This window comes from Panthera pardus, unplaced genomic scaffold (assembly GCF_024362965.1).
Source record: "Panthera pardus isolate Hobbes unplaced genomic scaffold, ASM2436296v1 HiC_scaffold_7, whole genome shotgun sequence".
NCBI classification, from domain to species: Eukaryota; Metazoa; Chordata; class Mammalia; order Carnivora; family Felidae; genus Panthera; species Panthera pardus.
In genome coordinates this window covers 77,785,340-77,802,897 of record NW_026527002.1, presented here as the reverse complement: position 1 = coordinate 77,802,897, position 17,558 = coordinate 77,785,340, and the positions used below count along the sequence as shown (strand labels likewise).

The window sequence follows — 17,558 nt, the reverse complement described above, 5'->3', positions numbered from 1 at the left end:
CTGCCTTTCTTAGCTGATGGCACCTTCCACCTTGGCTGATGGCAGCGGTGGCTGGTAGGGTCTTTCTCACATTGTTTTACCCTGTCACTCTCCCTCTTCTAACTCCTTCCATTTGGGAGGACCCTTGTGGTTACCTTGGGTATACCTAGGTAATAAAGAATAATCTAATTTCAAGGCCAGGTGGTTGGCAACCTTCCTTCCATCTGCAATCTTAACTCTCTTTTATTGGTTCTGGAGATTAGGACGTGACCGCCTTGGGAAGGGGCATTATTCTGCTACCACATTATGTAAAGGACATAGTTTACGCCACTCTTATAGATGGAAGCCAATAAAGTAAAAGATGACTAGATTTATTTATTTCCCAAAAGGAGTTCTCTACAAGTCTACACCACTGGAGCATGCTAGCATACCGTCTGGAAGTTTCCATCTCCTGGTCTTAGCTTCTTTCTTCCTTCTGACTGGAACTTGCTCTCCCATCACTTGCGTATCCTCCAAGGACTTAAACTAACTCCTCCCTCCTTCACAGTGTCTTCCTTGAACGACCCCAGCCAGAAGAAGGTGGCTCTAAGACGGTTAAGGGAAATCCATGTGGGAAATAATCAGGTCATTCCTGGAGATGTGCTAACATTACTTACTGAATGTGTGAGCTTGGACAAATCCCTTCATCTCCAGAGGGTAGTTTGCTCATCTTTAAGATGGAAATCACAGTAAGCATATCAAAGATTTCCTGCAGGGATGAAATGATATAATGTATGTCATGTTTGACACATGGTTTATGGATTTATGACCTGGCAGAAATTCGTGTCAGATTGAAGAGAATTATTAAAGGGGTTTAAGCATTCTGTTTAATCAGAGCAGAGCCCAATTGAGCCAGTCTCATTGAAACTTATTTCTTTCAATAAGTGCCTGTAAATCATCTGAAGTTCAAAATGATGACTGATTCCTTGAAGTAAGATTCAGCAACACCAAATGATTTTAAGGAATAAGAACTCAGACAGTGCTTTGGAATTAGTTATAAAAGGTTTTAATTTATGCAGTAAAATGTGAGGGGTGGCAGGCTAAAAATAAAAAAAAAATACATTTCATCTCTGGAAAGGAATGCTGGTTGCCCTTTGCTAGCGTTACTACTTTGGGTCGGTAGTTGGGTGTTTCCAGTGGCCCAGTGTCCTCTCTGGTTAGCAGCTGGGATGGTCCCTTTCTCTCACAGAGGATTTGTAGAGGACCCAACAATATTGCATACATCGGGGCTCCTGATGCATAACTGCTCCAAGCACAGCCTGACAGAGTCGTGATGCGTAGCCTCTGGCGATGATTGACCCATTTTGTGTTCAGAGAAGAAGACATTAGGATATCAAAACTGGAGGTAGTGCATGGGATTTGCCTCTCTTCTTTTGATGATGAAATTATGGAAATGCATAGGTCTTTTATTAAAGAAACACTAGAAGTGACATTTTGTATTTGTATAAGTCAGAGTTTGCCGATTGGTGACGCCAGGGGAGTTAGCCTGCAAATGTGTCGACACAGCGCTTGATTGTGAATGCCGTGGCCGTGGTTGCTGCCTCCAATGGTTTTGCTCTTGCCGTTGTCACTGTCATTAATTTATGAAGCAACGGTTAACATTTGAAAGATGTTTTATTAAAAATCCCAATTTCGATCTTCCCTGGAAAACCTGAAAGATCTAACAATACACAATCAGCATCTTTGCACAGTGGTAATTAGCAACTGCTGAGGACCAGCCGTCTGCTACGGACAGGGCAGGGACTTTCTTCTCTGGCTTAGTCTCCCTCACCCAGATGAGTGAGGTTACTTGTTATTGTGCCCCTCTGGGGATCCCACAATGGTAGTAAACTGCCTCTGTGTGATGAGCCATTGCTCCTCAAGGAAATATAGAGCTGGGTGTTGGGAGCCTCTGGTCACAACTTGTTTGTCAACTGATCAATACCTAACCTTGTTTTAGGTGTGTTTCTGTTTAAGGCAGTGTTTGCTATCTGTTTATTATCTGTCTACTATCTATCTATCTATCTATCTATCTATCTATCATTTAACTGTCCATCCATCTGTCATTTGTCTGTCTATTATCTATCAATCAATCTATCTGTCTATCCATCCATCCATCCATCTATCCATCCATCATCTATCTACCCATCTATCATCTATCTGTCTATCTATCTATCCATCCATCCATCCATTATCTATCTATCTATCTATCTATCTGTCATCTATCTATCTATCTATCTACTTTTGATTCACTAACCTTGAACTCACGGCCAATAGCACTGTGACTAAGGCCTGAACGAAGTTCATCTAATACACTGTTGTCTCTGCAAGGCACATCACAGCCTTCTTGCAAGTTAGGGACATTGGATGGCACTACAGTGTGTTAGACAAGCTTCATTCAGGCCTGAGTTACACTGCTAGGGGTCATTTTAAATAGCAGAGTCACCCACAAAAAGCACAAAAATACAAAATAAAAAGTGGCACCAAGTAGACTGTAAACAAAATTTGTTTACACCATGAGAACTGAAAAAAGAAGGTAGTATTGCCTTAGCTCGATCTCAGGTGGAAACATGCGCGTGAGGTGAGTCAGACCTTTCTCCCCAGGAGCATGTCTGGGTGACCACAGAGGCCGTGAGTATTAAGTGTGAAGTTACAGATGAACTTTAATGAGTGGCAGATCCACAGATACAGAATCCATAAATAATGATGGCCAACGGCATGTGATTTGCAAATATTTTCTCTCACATGTAGCTTGTCATAATATAACCCTCTCAATAGCACATTTTGCGGAACAAAAGTTTTTAACTTTGATGAAGTCGAGTTTATCAATTTGTGTGTGTGTGTGTGTGTGTGTGTGTGTGTGTGTGTGTGTGTGAATCATGCTTTTGGGGTCAAGTTTAAGAACTCTTTGCTTATCCCTAGATTTTATTTTTTAATTTATTAAACATTTTTAATGTTTATTTATTTTTTGAGGCAGAGTGAGACAGCACACGAGCAGGGGAGGGGCAGAGAGAGAGGGAGACACAGAATTCGAAGCAGGCTCCAAGCTCTGAGCTGTCAGCACAGAGCCTGACGCAGGGCTCTAACTCATGAACTGTGAGATCATGACCTGAGCCGAAGTCTGACGCTTAACCGACTGACCCACCCAGGTGCCCTTGTCCCTAGATTTTAAAGCTTTCTTTTATTTTCTTTCCTAAACGTTTAATAGTTTTACATTTTTTCCTGTATGTGTATGATCCACTTTGAATTAATAAATTTTTGTGTAAGGTATGAAATTTAAGTGGAGCTTTTTGTTTGGTTTTGGTTTGGTTTCTGCCTATGGATGTCCAGTTGCTTCAGGACCATCGACTGAGAAGAAGGTCACCTTTTCTCCATTGAATTGCTTTTGAAACTTTCTCAGAAATCCCTTGAGCAAATTTGTGCCCTCGTTACTGCAGAGGGAGGAGGGTAGAAACTCAGGCCCCCCACATGGTCTGTACTTAAACCAGGGTTGTTGAGGTTCTCCTTACCATCCATTAGTAGGGAAAATCTGGCCCCCTTCTCAAAGACCTTCTCTTGCTGGGCGAGGAAGGTGCCTTGTTAAAGCTTTGGTAGGAGTGGACATCGAGGCTCCTTTGCTGGGATGGACGGAGGTGAGACCACAGTTTCTGTGTGTAGTGTGGCTGGAGTACAACTACTATTGGCTAAAAGTTTTCTGTCGTGCTCGGCTGCCCCCTTTCTGGTTTTTTGTCTAGAGGAAGCAGGCATTTTTGTTGGGGATTTTCTTTTTCTTTCTTTCTTTCTTTTTTTTTTTTTGTCTGCAGCCATTAGAATCTCTGGATAGCTGGCTTCTCTCTGGGACATATGAGGCAAAAGGAAAATGTGGAGAACTCACCACCCTGTCTCTCTTTGGTACTTGGGGTCCTTAGACTGTTTGATTCCTTCTTCTGCAAAAATCTTTTGTTCACCTATATTGTCGTATGTGGTGGGAAAATTATATCCACTCCATCTTTCCTGGAAGCAGATGTCATGGCAGATATTTTTTTTAAGTCATCCTTTTACAGACGCAGAAACAAGTTCAGAGAAGCTGTGTGGTATCTTCTAAGTCACACAGCTCACAAGCGAGGTCACCCAAACTCCAGCTGTGACTCTGGTCCCAGTGCTCTGTGTTCCGCATCTCCTCCGCTCTCCACACACACACAAAACGAACACAAGACCATCAACAGAACCTCCTGGGGGGATATTCACGCAGCGTCGCCCCCGGCCACAAGCTCAGTGAGCCATCAGAGATGGATGTGTTCATGGTCCATTTTACCTCTGTTTCACTTGGTTTTATGCACATTCTGTTTCACAATGAGCTTGAAATTGGTGGAAGGGGAGAACAATTATGACGCCAGAAATGTTCCTAAGAGCTTGCGAGCAAAAGGGCCGTTAATTGCAAGGCACAGAATTGCAAAAGATGCTTCTGCACCTGTGGAGGCAGGGGACAGAGCAGAGGCTTTGCTGATGGCGTGGGAACCCGCACGGTGTCCTGAAATGATGGGATTTGGAAATGGGAGGGACGTGTTAAAAATAAGGGCACAGAAATGCACTGGGAACAGCGTTTGGCCATAGTGCCAGGATCGACAGCTCAGCTGTTGTGTTTCTAAAGGAAGTATTTGTCTGTGTTGCAACAGGATAGCAACTCAGTTTGTGTATGGATTCTGCCCCACGCATTAAAGCTTCCATTTTCCCTTAGAATGGACTTTTCTGACTAAAGAAAAACCATGCCCCTTAATGTACCTGTGCCCTATGACCAACCCACCTATTCCTTTCCCTGTCCCTTCTGCCACCAACCTTGCATGTGTCTCGTACGATCTCCTGTCAACTCAACTTCCTGTTTCCATCTTGGCCCCGTCCCATCCCTCTCCCACTGTGGTGACAGAATGAATCCCTCTTTGGTGCCAAATGATCATACATGCTGCCTAGAAACTTCCACGGTTCTCTGTGGCATTTAGGACTAAGTCTAGTTACTTTTGGAAGAAGCCAACAGTAAGGGGTCTGATCTTCATCAGCCTGTCCTCTGTTCCTTCCATAGGTATTACCAGATCCGAGTGACCTTGAAGGTGTCCTCAAGGATCCCCCACAGACTGAGCGCCTCCGTCGTCGGGCAGACAGGTGAGCAGCGGGATGGGAGTGGGGTGCTTATTCTCCACCAGTAAACCGTCATTTCTCACTACCTGCCAGGGCATGGCAGGGTGCAACGTACACACATGTGCTGCCCTGAGCTGAGCTTTCTGCAGAGAGGTTGGATGGTTGACGTCTTCATTCACATGTCTGATCCCTTGGTTGGGATGCTCGACTGCCCAAGGCAACAGCTGAGGTCCCGTCTCCAGCTGAGTGGTCTATCTTCTTATATGGTAGCTCAGTTCAGAGAGAGAGAGAGAGAGAGAGAGAGAGAGAGAGAGGAGAGAGAGAGGAGATTCTAGGTCTCTAAAGGGCTGGGCTAGTAACTGCCAAAGGGTCCCTTCCCCAAAGTGCAAGACCAGCCCACCTTTAAGGGGAGGAGGAGTATACTCCACCCCAGGTAGGGCGCCCTCTGCAGGTACAACAATGAAGGAAGTTTTAACAGTGCTGTTTGCATACAATCATCCAGACCTAATTTCCATCACCTGCACGTAGTTCTAAGGAAGCAAAAAGAAAGAAAAATGTATGTTTAGACAATGAAGTAAGATATACTGAAAAAAGAATCAGAAGGAGTCAAAACACATGGGACCTAATGATGTCTTTATTTTTACATTAGTGGAGTGGTCTTGCGGGGACAAATAATTTAATTTGGCTTTTCTGTTCCATTTATCTCTAAAACAGAAATGGAAAAAGCATGCCATGTCCAAAGAAGCAGAGCTGAATAGTGGTGAGAGCCATAGGCTCTGAGTTTTGCAGGTTCAAATCCTACGTCCGACACCTGCCAGCTGTGTGGGTTTAGAAAAGTTGTTTAGCCAGTTTGAATTTCGGGTTCCTCACCTATAAAGTGGGGCTGGTAAGAGGTACCTACCTCTTGGGTTTGTGTTGAGAATCGAATGAATTTTGCAAAGAAATGTCTGAGAGTGGTGCCTGGAGTGCACAGCGAGCTCACGGCACCTGTTAGCTGGAGTAAGTGTCCCTTCTGTGCGGACAGTGGTCCTTTCTGAGCAGCACTGTGGCCCATGCTGGTCCCTGGGACACGTTGCTGGGGATGGGCGTCTGCCTTGCTGCTGTGGGGGAGCTCAGAGTCCCCTGAGGGAGGCAGAGAAGTGTCCCCCGAGTCCAGCAGAGATGGACCTTGAGATGGGGGTCCCAGGTGAGGTCTTGAATTGGAACGGAAGCTGGCCCCGCAGACAAGGGTGGAGAAGGATGATCTGGGCGCATGTAGCAAAATGACTGGGGCCTGAGCGGTGCAAGGACGTGCACAGGACACTTGTGGGGTGGCGGGGGGGCCAAGGGGAGGAGAGAAAGTACTGTAGGCGGGGCTGGGGGCCACGTCGTGCCCGACCGAGCCCCCGACTTCTTTTCATCAGGTTGGCCCCAGGAGATGCGCGCACTCAGAAGACTTATAAACCCAGGCTGTTCAAACGCAAGAGGTTGTCTCGTAGATTAAGGGGCAGAATTTTACATTTTTGTTCTCTTTTTAAACATACCCGTTCTCTGGCAGCCACAGTCTGCGGAAACGGTTTCGGTTATGCAGATGATTTAGATACTGCTTCTCTGGATGTGAAACAGTTTCTCATTGAGTTTTCCAAGCTCGACGTTTATGGTTAGAGTCTGTGGATAAGAAAAAATAATAATTCCCCGCGTGAAATGCAGCCATTGCCTGTGCACTGTCCTGTTTCCTTCTTTCAATATGTGCTTAACAGGTGACTTGGGGAAGGTTTCTCTGGGAAACCGATGGTTTCTTCTCTTGGACTGCACTGCGAGGGGCTCTGAGCTCCCACCAGCCAGGAGCAACTGTCCCCCTGGGCATTCTAGAAAGATCCCAACATTACAGAACAGACGCACGTGCCATCACCTGTGATGGATGGCAGGTCTGCCCCTGGAACTGAGGGCAGGGCACAGAGGGGGCCACTTCTCTGTGGATGTGGGTACAGTGGGGGTGGAGGGCGGTGTTTGGCCATGGTGAGTCTGAGGTCCACGGCATCTTGGTCATTACTGAAAACAGAGAAGTATCAATTATGGGTGGTCGTGTGATGATTTACTGAGGCCAGGAAGTCTCTCCGCTGTTCCGGAACTTTTCAGAAGCCTCCTACAAGCCAGAGCACTGCGACCTGAGAGAGAGACAGAGGTGAATTTTGACCACTTAACATGTGAGGCTTGAGGTGTAACAGGGAGAGAAGCCAGAAGTGAGACATTTTAAAATGCTGTTTTGGGGTGCCTGGGTGGCTCAGTCGGTTAAGTGTCCGACTTTGGCTCAGGCCGTGATCTCGCTGCTCATGAGTTCAGGCCCCGTGTCGGGCTCTGTGCTGACAGCTCGGAGCCTGGAGCCTGCTTTGGATTCTGTGTCTCCCTCTCTCTCCCTCCCCCACTCATGCTCTGTCTCTCTCAAAAATGAATACACTTAAAAAAAATTTTTTTTAATGCGGTTTGGCTCGATTCAAAGCCTTGCTTACCTTTTTTGGGTCTCATAGAATTGTTTCCTCTCTTCTCCTGGGGTCAGGGCTGTGGGTAAGTGGCAGGTTCGTACCTGTGAATAAATGTTAAGTATACTGAATTGTGACCCTTTCCTTTCACCAGAGCGGTGCTATTGAATAGATTTTGCAGTCTCTTCCTTCCCAGAGGTGTTAACAAATTTTCCCCTTGGGGCGATGGCCGCTGAGGTCAGTCTGTGGGTCCGGGAACTTCAGATCTTTGAGGCTGTGTGGGGTGATTAGGCACAAACAGGCATCTGCTACTCATGGCTCATGAAGGCCAGAGAAAAATAGCTCGGTAAATTGTGGAAACGTGTAAAAATTACCATGATTAGTTTTAGTAATGTTTTGAGAGGTGATTTCCATTTCCATTAAGTGGAAGCAGTTAAGAGTGTCATCGTGTAGGGGGTGGGGTGACATTTATTCTTTAAGGGAATCCATCTCATTTCTTTTCAGGGTCCATTAAAGTGCACCTAAATATCAAATACGCCTGTTTTCATGGCGAACACTAAGCAGGTAAAGCACTCGAATTCCTGGGCTGTGAGTACCCACCTGGGGCCGTCAGGAAGGGTGTCTCTGGATAAACCGAGACGTTAATGGAATTTCTCCCACCTGCTCAGTTTCTGGGCAGCAGTCAGCTCAGAAACACTAAAGCCCGGGTCCCTCATTGCCGACCCTGTGGGCAGGCCAGGAGTCTGCTTTGCCGGCTGGCCCCGGGACCCAGCTGCCACTGGGGCTGAGCCACTCGTCCCTCGCTCGCCCTTTGAGCTCGCCGTGGCATCCTTAAGCCTGCTGGACCTGCAAGTCCCTCCCGGGAAGCTCTCTCCAGTCTGCTATGCCATCGTTCTTGCGTCTCTGCCTCTGCCCTTGCTGTTCCTTCCACTTTGCATGCCTGTCCCTCCCTCCCTCCCGCCCCTTCGGATCCACGAGATTGGCAGAAAGAGCCGAGGCCGGTTCTCTGAGGGCGACGTCCCGCCCCGGGAAAGTGGCCAGTTCCCCGTGGGAGCACCTCACAGCTACGTGCTCACAGCATGCACCCTCCCCATTTCCGCGCTTCTCCCGCACCGCGCAGCGTGCGCTCATTCACGGGCACCTGGGAGCTGGCTTTGGAGGATCACCCCAGGCTGCTGGGAACAAGGACTTTGTTCAAGATTTGAACTTGCCTGAGGCTTTGAGTCCCATCGTCCCCCGTTACCACCCCCGACCCCTGCCTCGCACCCGTGATTGTTAGTACAGGGATGGGGAAGCCCAGCCTCTTGTCTCAGGATGGGGCAGGCTGAGATGTAACTCATGTTCCAGAGTCCCCTGCGGGATCAGGCTGGTTCCCTGAAATGCACTGTGTGTGCCTCCCCCCTTCCCCTGCCCTGGGTTCCCCAGGCTTCTCCCACTGGAGCACATCCATAAGAGGTCACCAGCACACAAGCCCTCATCTCTGGGCCCGCTGCTTTATCATCTGCCTCCAGAAACCACTAGAAGCTGTATAGCAGTTAGTTGTGTTATAGGAAGTAGAGTGTGAAGTTAGCCAGACCCGAGTTCACCCGGGTTCCTCGTGACCCTGTGCCCGGAGCCTCTGTTTAGCTCCCTCTGTAAATGGGACAACAGTGGTAGAAACAGTAGGGCTGTTTTGGGGATCAGGTAAGGTAACGTGTGTGGGTACGTTGGGAGCCCCATACGCACACACACAAGGTCATGGCCTCCTTGCTTCAGCGCCCGCCACGTGTGGCAGGAACAGTCTCCAAAGCCACCCCACGTTTAGTGTAGCTTCTGTGGAGATTCTCCGCATCAAACCCCAGTTTCTGAAAGTCGGCTGTGTGTGAGGTGCAGTTGAAGCAGGGGCGCCTGGGGGACTCAGTCAGTAGGCGTCTGACTCTTGGTTTCCGCCTAGGTCACGATCTCACGGTTCGTGAGTTGGAGCCCTGCGTTGGGCTCTGCGCTGTGAGCGCAAAGCCTACCCGGGATCCTCTCTTTCCCTCTGTCACTGCTTGTGTTCTCTCTCTTTCTCTCTCAAAATAAATAAATAAACTTAAAAAAAATTATTGAAGCAGAGCTTGATGGCAGACCCTGCTGTCTCAGAGCTCAGACACGGTGGTGGGGGCCCAAGAGGCCTAGTGACAAAGGCAAGGAGAGTGACGAGGGCCCAGGAGGAGGAAGGCTGGGTGCTCAGGGCTCGGGCAGCATCCCTGGGAGGGCCTGAGTGCTGTTTCCCTGGGTCTGACTCTGCCAGGCACACCTGACCTCCAGGTGTCCTGACTTCTGGCCTGGGGGCGTCAGGGCAAATCTCTGTCCAGAGACCAAGGAGAGCCCCCCAGCAGGTCCTCCCAGCCTCAGCCCAGCTGGCGTGGGCACACCTGGCCTCAGCCTACTTGGCTTGGGCACACCTAGAGTGGACACCCTGGCCTGCTGTTCCCCCCACACTGGCAAGGTTGCTCCCAGGCAGCGGCACCACCAGCCTGCACCTGTGTGGGGGCAGCTGGCACCTGGCGAGCGTGATTGAGGCATGGGCACCTGAGAGAAAGGTGAGGGTAGGCCAAGGACCCCTGCTGCATCTGGCAGAGACGATGTGACACACGCTTCAGAGTGGCCTGCCTTGTGGGTGGGGGAGAGAGCGGGGTCTGTCTGTGGAGTGCAGCCGTCTGGGTCCCGCTCCTGCTGGGTGACCCGGGACTTGCTGCTACCCTCCCCAGGCCTCATCGTCCTCCTCCCTTCTTCATGGCATCCTGAGAATTGAAAATGTTAATATTATGAAAGCACTTAGAAGGGAGATTGACATCCTAGGCCCTCAATAAACTTTGGCTATTTTTAGTTTTATCGAAGGAGCCAGAATCCGCAGACATGCGTGAAATTTACATGGGCTGAACCGGTAACCCTGGTGGGTTTTGTTTATTCTGTAAATGTTTCTTGAGTGCCTCCTGTGTGGCCCGAGCTGTTTCCAGGGCTCTCTGAAGTCCTGGATGCCCCTGTGGATGTTGACTTCCTGGTGAACTTTCCATTACTGGAGGTTCCTAGCAGGGGTTTCCTGAGAGACCCTGGCAATGAAAAGGACATCCTAAGGTAGCCTACCTTGCTCAGAGTCCTCCTAGTCTTATTAAAATGAGGTCGCTTTTTGAGGGTTTGTGTGTTTGTTTGTTTGTTTTGATACTTAGGGATATAAGTAAACCCTCCATGTGGAAGATGAGACTTAAAGCCCCAGAGCCATGTTGCCATATTCAGTTCTTGCTTTGGGAGCCTGCCGAGCGCCTGGAACATAGTTGGCGTTCCCTGTATGTTTGTCCAGCGGTGAATGGAAGACCAGGGAACACAACTTGGACCAAAGAGAGAAAGAAAAGAGGCTGAGGGGCGCCCGGGTGATTCAGTCGGTTGAGCGTCCGACTCTTGATTTTGGCTCAGGTCATGATGCCAGGGGCGTGGGATTGAGCCCCAAGTTAGGCTCCATGCTGAGTGTGGAGCCTGCTTGAGATTCTCTCTCTCCCCCTCTCTTTCTCCCTCTGCCACTATCCTCCACTCATGCTCTCTCTCTGTTCTCTCTCAAGTGAAAGAAGGAAAGGAAGGAAGGAAGGGAGGGAGGGAGGGAGAAAGAAAGAAAGAAGAAAAGAGGCAGAATTTCATGCAATTAAACAAACATAGTGAGCTCTTGAGGGCTCAGCGACCCAGGGAGGAAGCATCTCAATGAGAAAGCATGCTGTTTCTGGGGCTTTCAATTAATATTCATTAAAATGTTGTTCAAAAAAACTATTATTTAAAAAAAAAACAACAGAGAGTCAAGACAGCCTCTTTCTGATTTGGCCAAATGGGCTCTGAAAGTCTAAGAATGAAATAGATGCATGGAATTGGGGGTATCGGGGAGAGATGTCTGCCAGGGGAGGGGCCCCCTCAGGCCTCCACGTGCAGGGGTGTCAGAGGATCCCCTCCCTGTAGGGTCCCCGAACAGTGTCTAGATCCGCACTCCCACCCCTCCTAAGTCAGTTCTAGAAGTGAGATGAGAGGGTAAGCAGAGAAAATACTGAAGAGCAAACTCATGTGGGGACACACAATGAACTTGCTGCTGAGAACCTGGAAATTATGTAATTGTCGCTAGTAAGTTGGTACTAATGGCAGATAATTGGATGGTTGACTCTTCTCGGCTCAGTGGCTTAGTTACGTGAAGAAATTCTCGAGTCTTATCGCCGTAACATAAAGGACGGGTCCCTGAGAGTAGACGGGGCAGAGGGTCCTCATTCTTGACCTGCTCACAGACCCATTTTCATCTGGTGCCAATGGAAAGAGTGTCACCACGAAAAGAACTATTTGTTTCCGAGCTAGAGGAGGTGGTTGAGTGCACGAAATAGTGACTGCTATAAAGGGCAGAAAGCCTGTCTCTGTGTGTCCAGTGCTGCTGGGTATGTGCCCTGGCTAGGCCAGGGGCTCTCTCTCAACCGCGAGGAGTGATAAGGTCTGTTTTGTCCAGGATTTTCCACATTTAAAATGAGGGAGTCTGCACCCCCACTGCGTGTGGGGATCAGGAATGGGGAGAGGGAGGAGGAACATTCTCAAGGGCAAAATTCCTGCTGATGGAGATCCTCCCCCTGCCCCCCTGCCCTCCCACCACACTGAGTCCCTAGAACTCATCATTCAGGACCTCCATCCGGCCCCAGGCACTCCTACTTTTGATGACCCACTCCACTTTCTAGGAGCTGTATTAAAATGTAGCAATTTCCCACATCGAATGCACATTTTTTTTTTCTGTAAAATTTAAAAAATTAATTAGCTCCAGGGGCGCCTGAGTGGCTCAGTCGGTTAAGCGTCTGACTTCAGCTCAGGTCGTGATCTTCTGGTTCATGGGTTCGAGCCCTGCGTCGGGCTCTGTGCTGACAGCTCATAGCCTGGAGCCTGCTTCGCAGATTCTGTCTCCCTGTCTCTCCTTCCCAACCCTGCTCATATTCTGTCTCTGTCTCTCTGTCTCAAAAATAAATAAAACACTAAAAAAAGTTTTTTTTAATTAATTAACTCCAAATGACTCTTTATTCGTGAACAGTTGTGATTTTTCTGCATGCTTGGAAAATGTTGCAACTGAGGCAATCTACCTATAAGATCTTTGCAAACGCAGTGTAATATTTGTAAAGACTACATGTGACCAGTATATTATTTCGAGGAGATTTAATGAAGCATTTACTAATTTGACCTTGCAGGGTTATGTTTATCTTGAATCTCATCATTTTGTTTTCAGCTCAACCATTTAGGCCCCTGGGCAGCCTATAACTGCAGGCATTCTGACTGTGGTGGCCAAGGGACAGAGCAGTGCCTGCTGATGGCCAGTGTCCTACATATTGCGACCCAGTCCAGAATTGCTGGACAAGTTGAGTCAGTGGCCGTTTCAATAATAAAAAAGTGAATTTTATATTTCTGCATTTATTTTAAGAACTAAGTTTCATCAGAGGCAATGGGACAAATTGGGCATTGGGCCAGGGACAGAATAGTCCGGGTTCCAGAGGCTTTGAAGGCAGAGAAAGCTGGACTGTCAACGTGGCTTAGTCTCTTACAGGCTCTGTGCCTTTGGGAAAGTCACTTGATCTTCCTGAATTTCAGGCCTTTTATCTGTACCATAATGATCATAATTTGTATCTCACAGCATGCTTGAGGGCTTAAATCGGCATTTCCCACGGTGTGGTGTTAACACCAATATTGGTTAATAATTATATGGGATTGTGAGTGATGCAGACATGACATATAGGGGCTTAAGCCAGACAAAAGATGATTTTTCACCCACATTAAACTCCAGATGTGAGCAGACCACATTGGTATGGTGTCCCTGTGGCCTTCAGACCCCAAGTCCCAGCCGTCTTTCTGCTCCTTTGTCCTGAAGTACAGCTTCCACTTTCGAGACCCCCTTTGGGTCCAGGCTGACTTTTGAAGCTTTGGCCATGGCCTGGATGGAGCCACAGGCTGGACGGAGAGTAAAGTAGAGTGAGGGGGAACAGTGCCTTCTTTTTGGGGGGGGGGTGGGCGGGGAGCAGTGGCAGGCGGGTGATGCTCCTACATCTCATTTGCTGGGATTTATTTATCTGGATGCACCTGAGAAACAGAGACACTGAGAAGAGCAGCCTGTGAAGGGGGTACAATTCTAGGTTTGTCTCCGGGAAAGAGCCTGTGATTTGATGGCAGCTGCTAACAGCCTTTGTTCTGCAGTGGCTGGGAATAATGAAGATGGATTTAGGGACCTATGAAATACTGCTCCAGAATAGCCATCCCAATGGAAAACTGTCTTCATTTTCAACCTTCTTTCAAGGCTTGTGTTTAATTCAAGAAAGAAATGTATTTTAGGATAATAAATTTATATAATTAACCTTTGCTAATCTCCCTTTTTTTTTTTTTTTTTTTTTTTTTTTTTTTTTTTAGCAAGGAGAACAGGGACGGGATCACCTCCACTATCTGTCAAGAGTATCTGGCTAGACTTTAATAACACTCATCTGTTTTCCCCAACAAGCGAAGTCACACTGCAAAATCAATGTATGCCTTTATTTGGGGTCTCAGGGACTGCAATCCGGGAGTCACAGAGACCCCGAAATGGGGCGTGCTCCAAGCTGGAGGCAAGAGATAGGGTTACAAAGGCAAAAGGACTTCCATAAGGCATTTGAAAGAATTCTCATAGGCGCTGACAGCATTTAGACAGAGCGTCTGATCCCTGATTGGCTATTTAGTTACCAGTGTTGCATCGTCTCTGTTTCAGTGCAAAGTGTGAGGATGTTTTCCCGGATGGAGCTAGGCTGTGGTTGTCCAAAATCCGAAGTCCATTTTCCGCACGGTGTGAACATGTCTGGGTTCCACCCCCCTGGGGCCCCCTACTCCCCACTGTAAACAGACTCCTGAGTCACGCTTATTATACTTTGAATCTTTCATACTTTCCACCAATATCTCCTACGTATGGAAAGCAACACTGGTTTAGTTTTTATAAGAGAATGATGCCAATTCCCCTTTAAATTGAATTTTGAAGCAGAACAAATTATTGCAAACAAATATTAAGCAATGCCAGTAGAGACAGTCAGGAGATATAGTAAAAATCATCCAAGTTTTATGTAAATAACTGAAGTTGGGTAAAAGGTTACATAAAATCCATTAGTAGACATAAAGCTCTCAGCTCAGTGTCTGAGCAGTTATATTGTACTGCTAGCCATTTTTATTTCCTAAAATAGCGAGACTCAAAAGCCCTCTTGGTTTTATAGAGTGCCTTTGATTCATTGCCCTATTTGTGTGTGACCAGTAAAAAAATTAGGAAAATATTACTTGGGACAATGGTACAGAACAAAATTCGCCCATAGAGGCCAACAATTTGAACAAGATACATTTTAAACCAGAGCAGGGTTGTCCTGGAGAGTGGGGTTACCGGGTCAGGCTTTCCCACAAATTGGCTTTCAGTCCATCCGTCCAATGTCCCTTCTTTCCAATGACAGCCAGAGATAAGAGGATGGATTTATGTTAAAAATTTTCTCAGGCAGGAAAATTAACAGAAAATGCCCCTGTTACTTTTTTCCATATCTGTGTTGTATTTGGACAGTTGCAGAAAAGGCATTTCTCATTTTGTCTTGTTAGCTCATTGGGACTATCTCCAGGGGAGGCTGTGAGGAATGTATTATCTCTGAAGTCTGGCTTTTACTCAGAATGCTCTTGAAGGAAGAGTCTGAGAGTTTTGTTTTATTTTTCTGTATTACTTTCTCCCCCCCACCCTTTTTTAAAATAGCATATTCGCTTTAGGTAGGCAGTAGGTTTTAAAGACTGCTTAGCTTGACCCGGCACATACATATTCTTGGGGAAATGTTGAAATCTACGCGCACAGAAACGTCAGCCGAAGAAGTCTGCTCCTTCCGTCTGTGTGCGACGCACTGATCTGCTGGCGCTCTCGAGTCGGCCGACCTTTATAACCTGCTCGCAGAAGCCAGAGTGCTACTTTGTACTTGCAGATAATTCAGCTTATGTTGCTTCCCAGCTCAGAATCCACAGATGATAGTGGTGATGAGGGTGGTGGTGATGGTGGTGAACAGCCGGGGCCACCAATGCTTATGTAACATTTAATCTGCCCCGGGTGCCGTTCCCACTCTTTGCAAATATTCCTCACGGCAACTCTGGAGAGTAGGTACTATTATCATCCGCATTTTACAGATGAGGATACTGGAGGACACATCTAGGAAGAGCTGGGGTCAGGATCCCATGCCAGGCAGTCTGGCTCTTCGCCACAACATTGCATTGCCTTTTGTTTACCTTGGAGCAAAACGTGAACTCCTTGGCAGGTGCTGGTTGGCCCCGTGTGATCGGATCCTGGACATCCCCCTCACACTCGTCTACTGCCCCCCTACCCCCTTGCCCCTCACACTCATCCACTGCCCCCCTACCCCCTTCCCCCTCACACTCATCCACTGCCCCCCTACCCCCTTGCCCCTCACACTCATCCACTGCCCCCCCACCCCCTTGCCCCTCACACTCATTCACTGCCCCCGCTACCCCCCTTGCCCCTCACACTCATCTACTGCCCCCCTACCCCCTTGCCCCTCACACTCATCCACTGCCCCCCCCACCCCCTTCCCCCTCACACTCATCTACTTCCCCCCCTACCCCCTTCCCCCTCACACTCATCTACTGCCCCCTACCCCCTTGCCCCTCACACTCATCCACTGCCCCCCTACCCCCTTGCCCCTCACACTCATCTACTGCCCCCCTACCCCCTTCCCCCTCACACTCATCCACTGCCCCCCTACCCCCTTGCCCCTCACACTCATCCACTGCCCCCCTACCCCCTTGCCCCTCACACTCATCCACTGCCCCCCCTACCCCCTTGCCCCTCACACTCATCCACTGCCCCCCCACCCCCTTGCCCCTCACACTCATCCACTGCCCCCCTACCCCCTTCCCCCTCACACTCATCTACTGTCCCCTACCCCCTTGCCCCTCACACTCATCCACTGCCCCCCTACCCCCTTGCCCCTCACACTCATCTACTGCCCCCCTACCCCCTTCCCCCTCACACTCATCCACTGCCCCCCTACCCCCTTGCCCCTCACACTCATCCACTGCCCCCCTACCCCCTTCCCCTTCACACTCATCTACTGCCCCCCCCACCCCCTTCCCCCTCACACTCATCTACTTCCCCCCTACCCCCTTCCCCCTCACACTCATCTACTGCCCCCCTACCCCCTTCCCCCTCACACTCATCCACTGCCCCCCTACCCCCTTGCCCCTCACACTCATCCACTGCCCCCCTACCCCCTTGCCCCTCACACTCATCCACTGCCTCCCTACCCCCTTGCCCCTCACACTCATCCACTGCCCCCCCACCCCCTTGCCCCTCACACTCATCTACTGCCCCCCCTACCCCCTTCCCCTTCACACTCATCTACTGCCACCCCCCACCCCCTTCCCCCTCACACTCATCTACTGCCCCCCTACCCCCTTCCCCTTCACACTCATCCACTGCCCCCCTACCCCCTTGCCCCTCACACTCATCCACTGCCCCCCTACCCCCTTGCCCCTCACACTCATCCACTGCCCCCCCCACCCCCTTGCCCCTCACACTCATCCACTGCCCCCCCACCCCCTTCCCCCTCACACTCATCTACTTCCCCCCTACCCTCTTCCCCCTCACACTCATCTACTGCCCCCCTACCCCCTTGCCCCTCACACTCATCCACTGCCCCCCCCACCCCCTTGCCCCTCACACTCATCTACTGCCCCCCCATCCCCTTGCCCCTCACACTCATCCACTGCCCCCCTACCCCCTTCCCCCTCACACTCATCCACTGCCCCCCCACCCCCTTCCCCCTCACACTCATCTACTTCCCCCCTACCCCCTTCCCCTTCACACTCATCCACTGCCCCGCTACCCCCCTTGCCCCTCACACTCATCCACTGCCCCCCCACCCCCTTCCCCTTCACACTCATCTACTGCCCCCCCCACCCCCTTGCCCCTCACACTCATCC

The 17,558-nt window shown here is 49.3% G+C and overlaps 1 protein-coding gene across 4 annotated transcripts in view; it reads left to right on the top strand.

The window, feature by feature from the left end:
• The window catches only part of FAM135B (family with sequence similarity 135 member B), a 282,823-nt gene that overhangs the window by 139,267 nt on the left and 125,998 nt on the right, over positions 1–17,558 (top strand). For all 4 annotated transcript variants that reach the window (XM_019459771.2, XM_019459770.2, XM_019459768.2 and 1 more), the window contains exon 3: positions 5,054–5,133. In XM_019459771.2, coding sequence (XP_019315316.2) covers positions 5,054–5,133 — 80 coding nt within the window. The remainder of the gene's footprint in view (positions 1–5,053; positions 5,134–17,558) is intronic.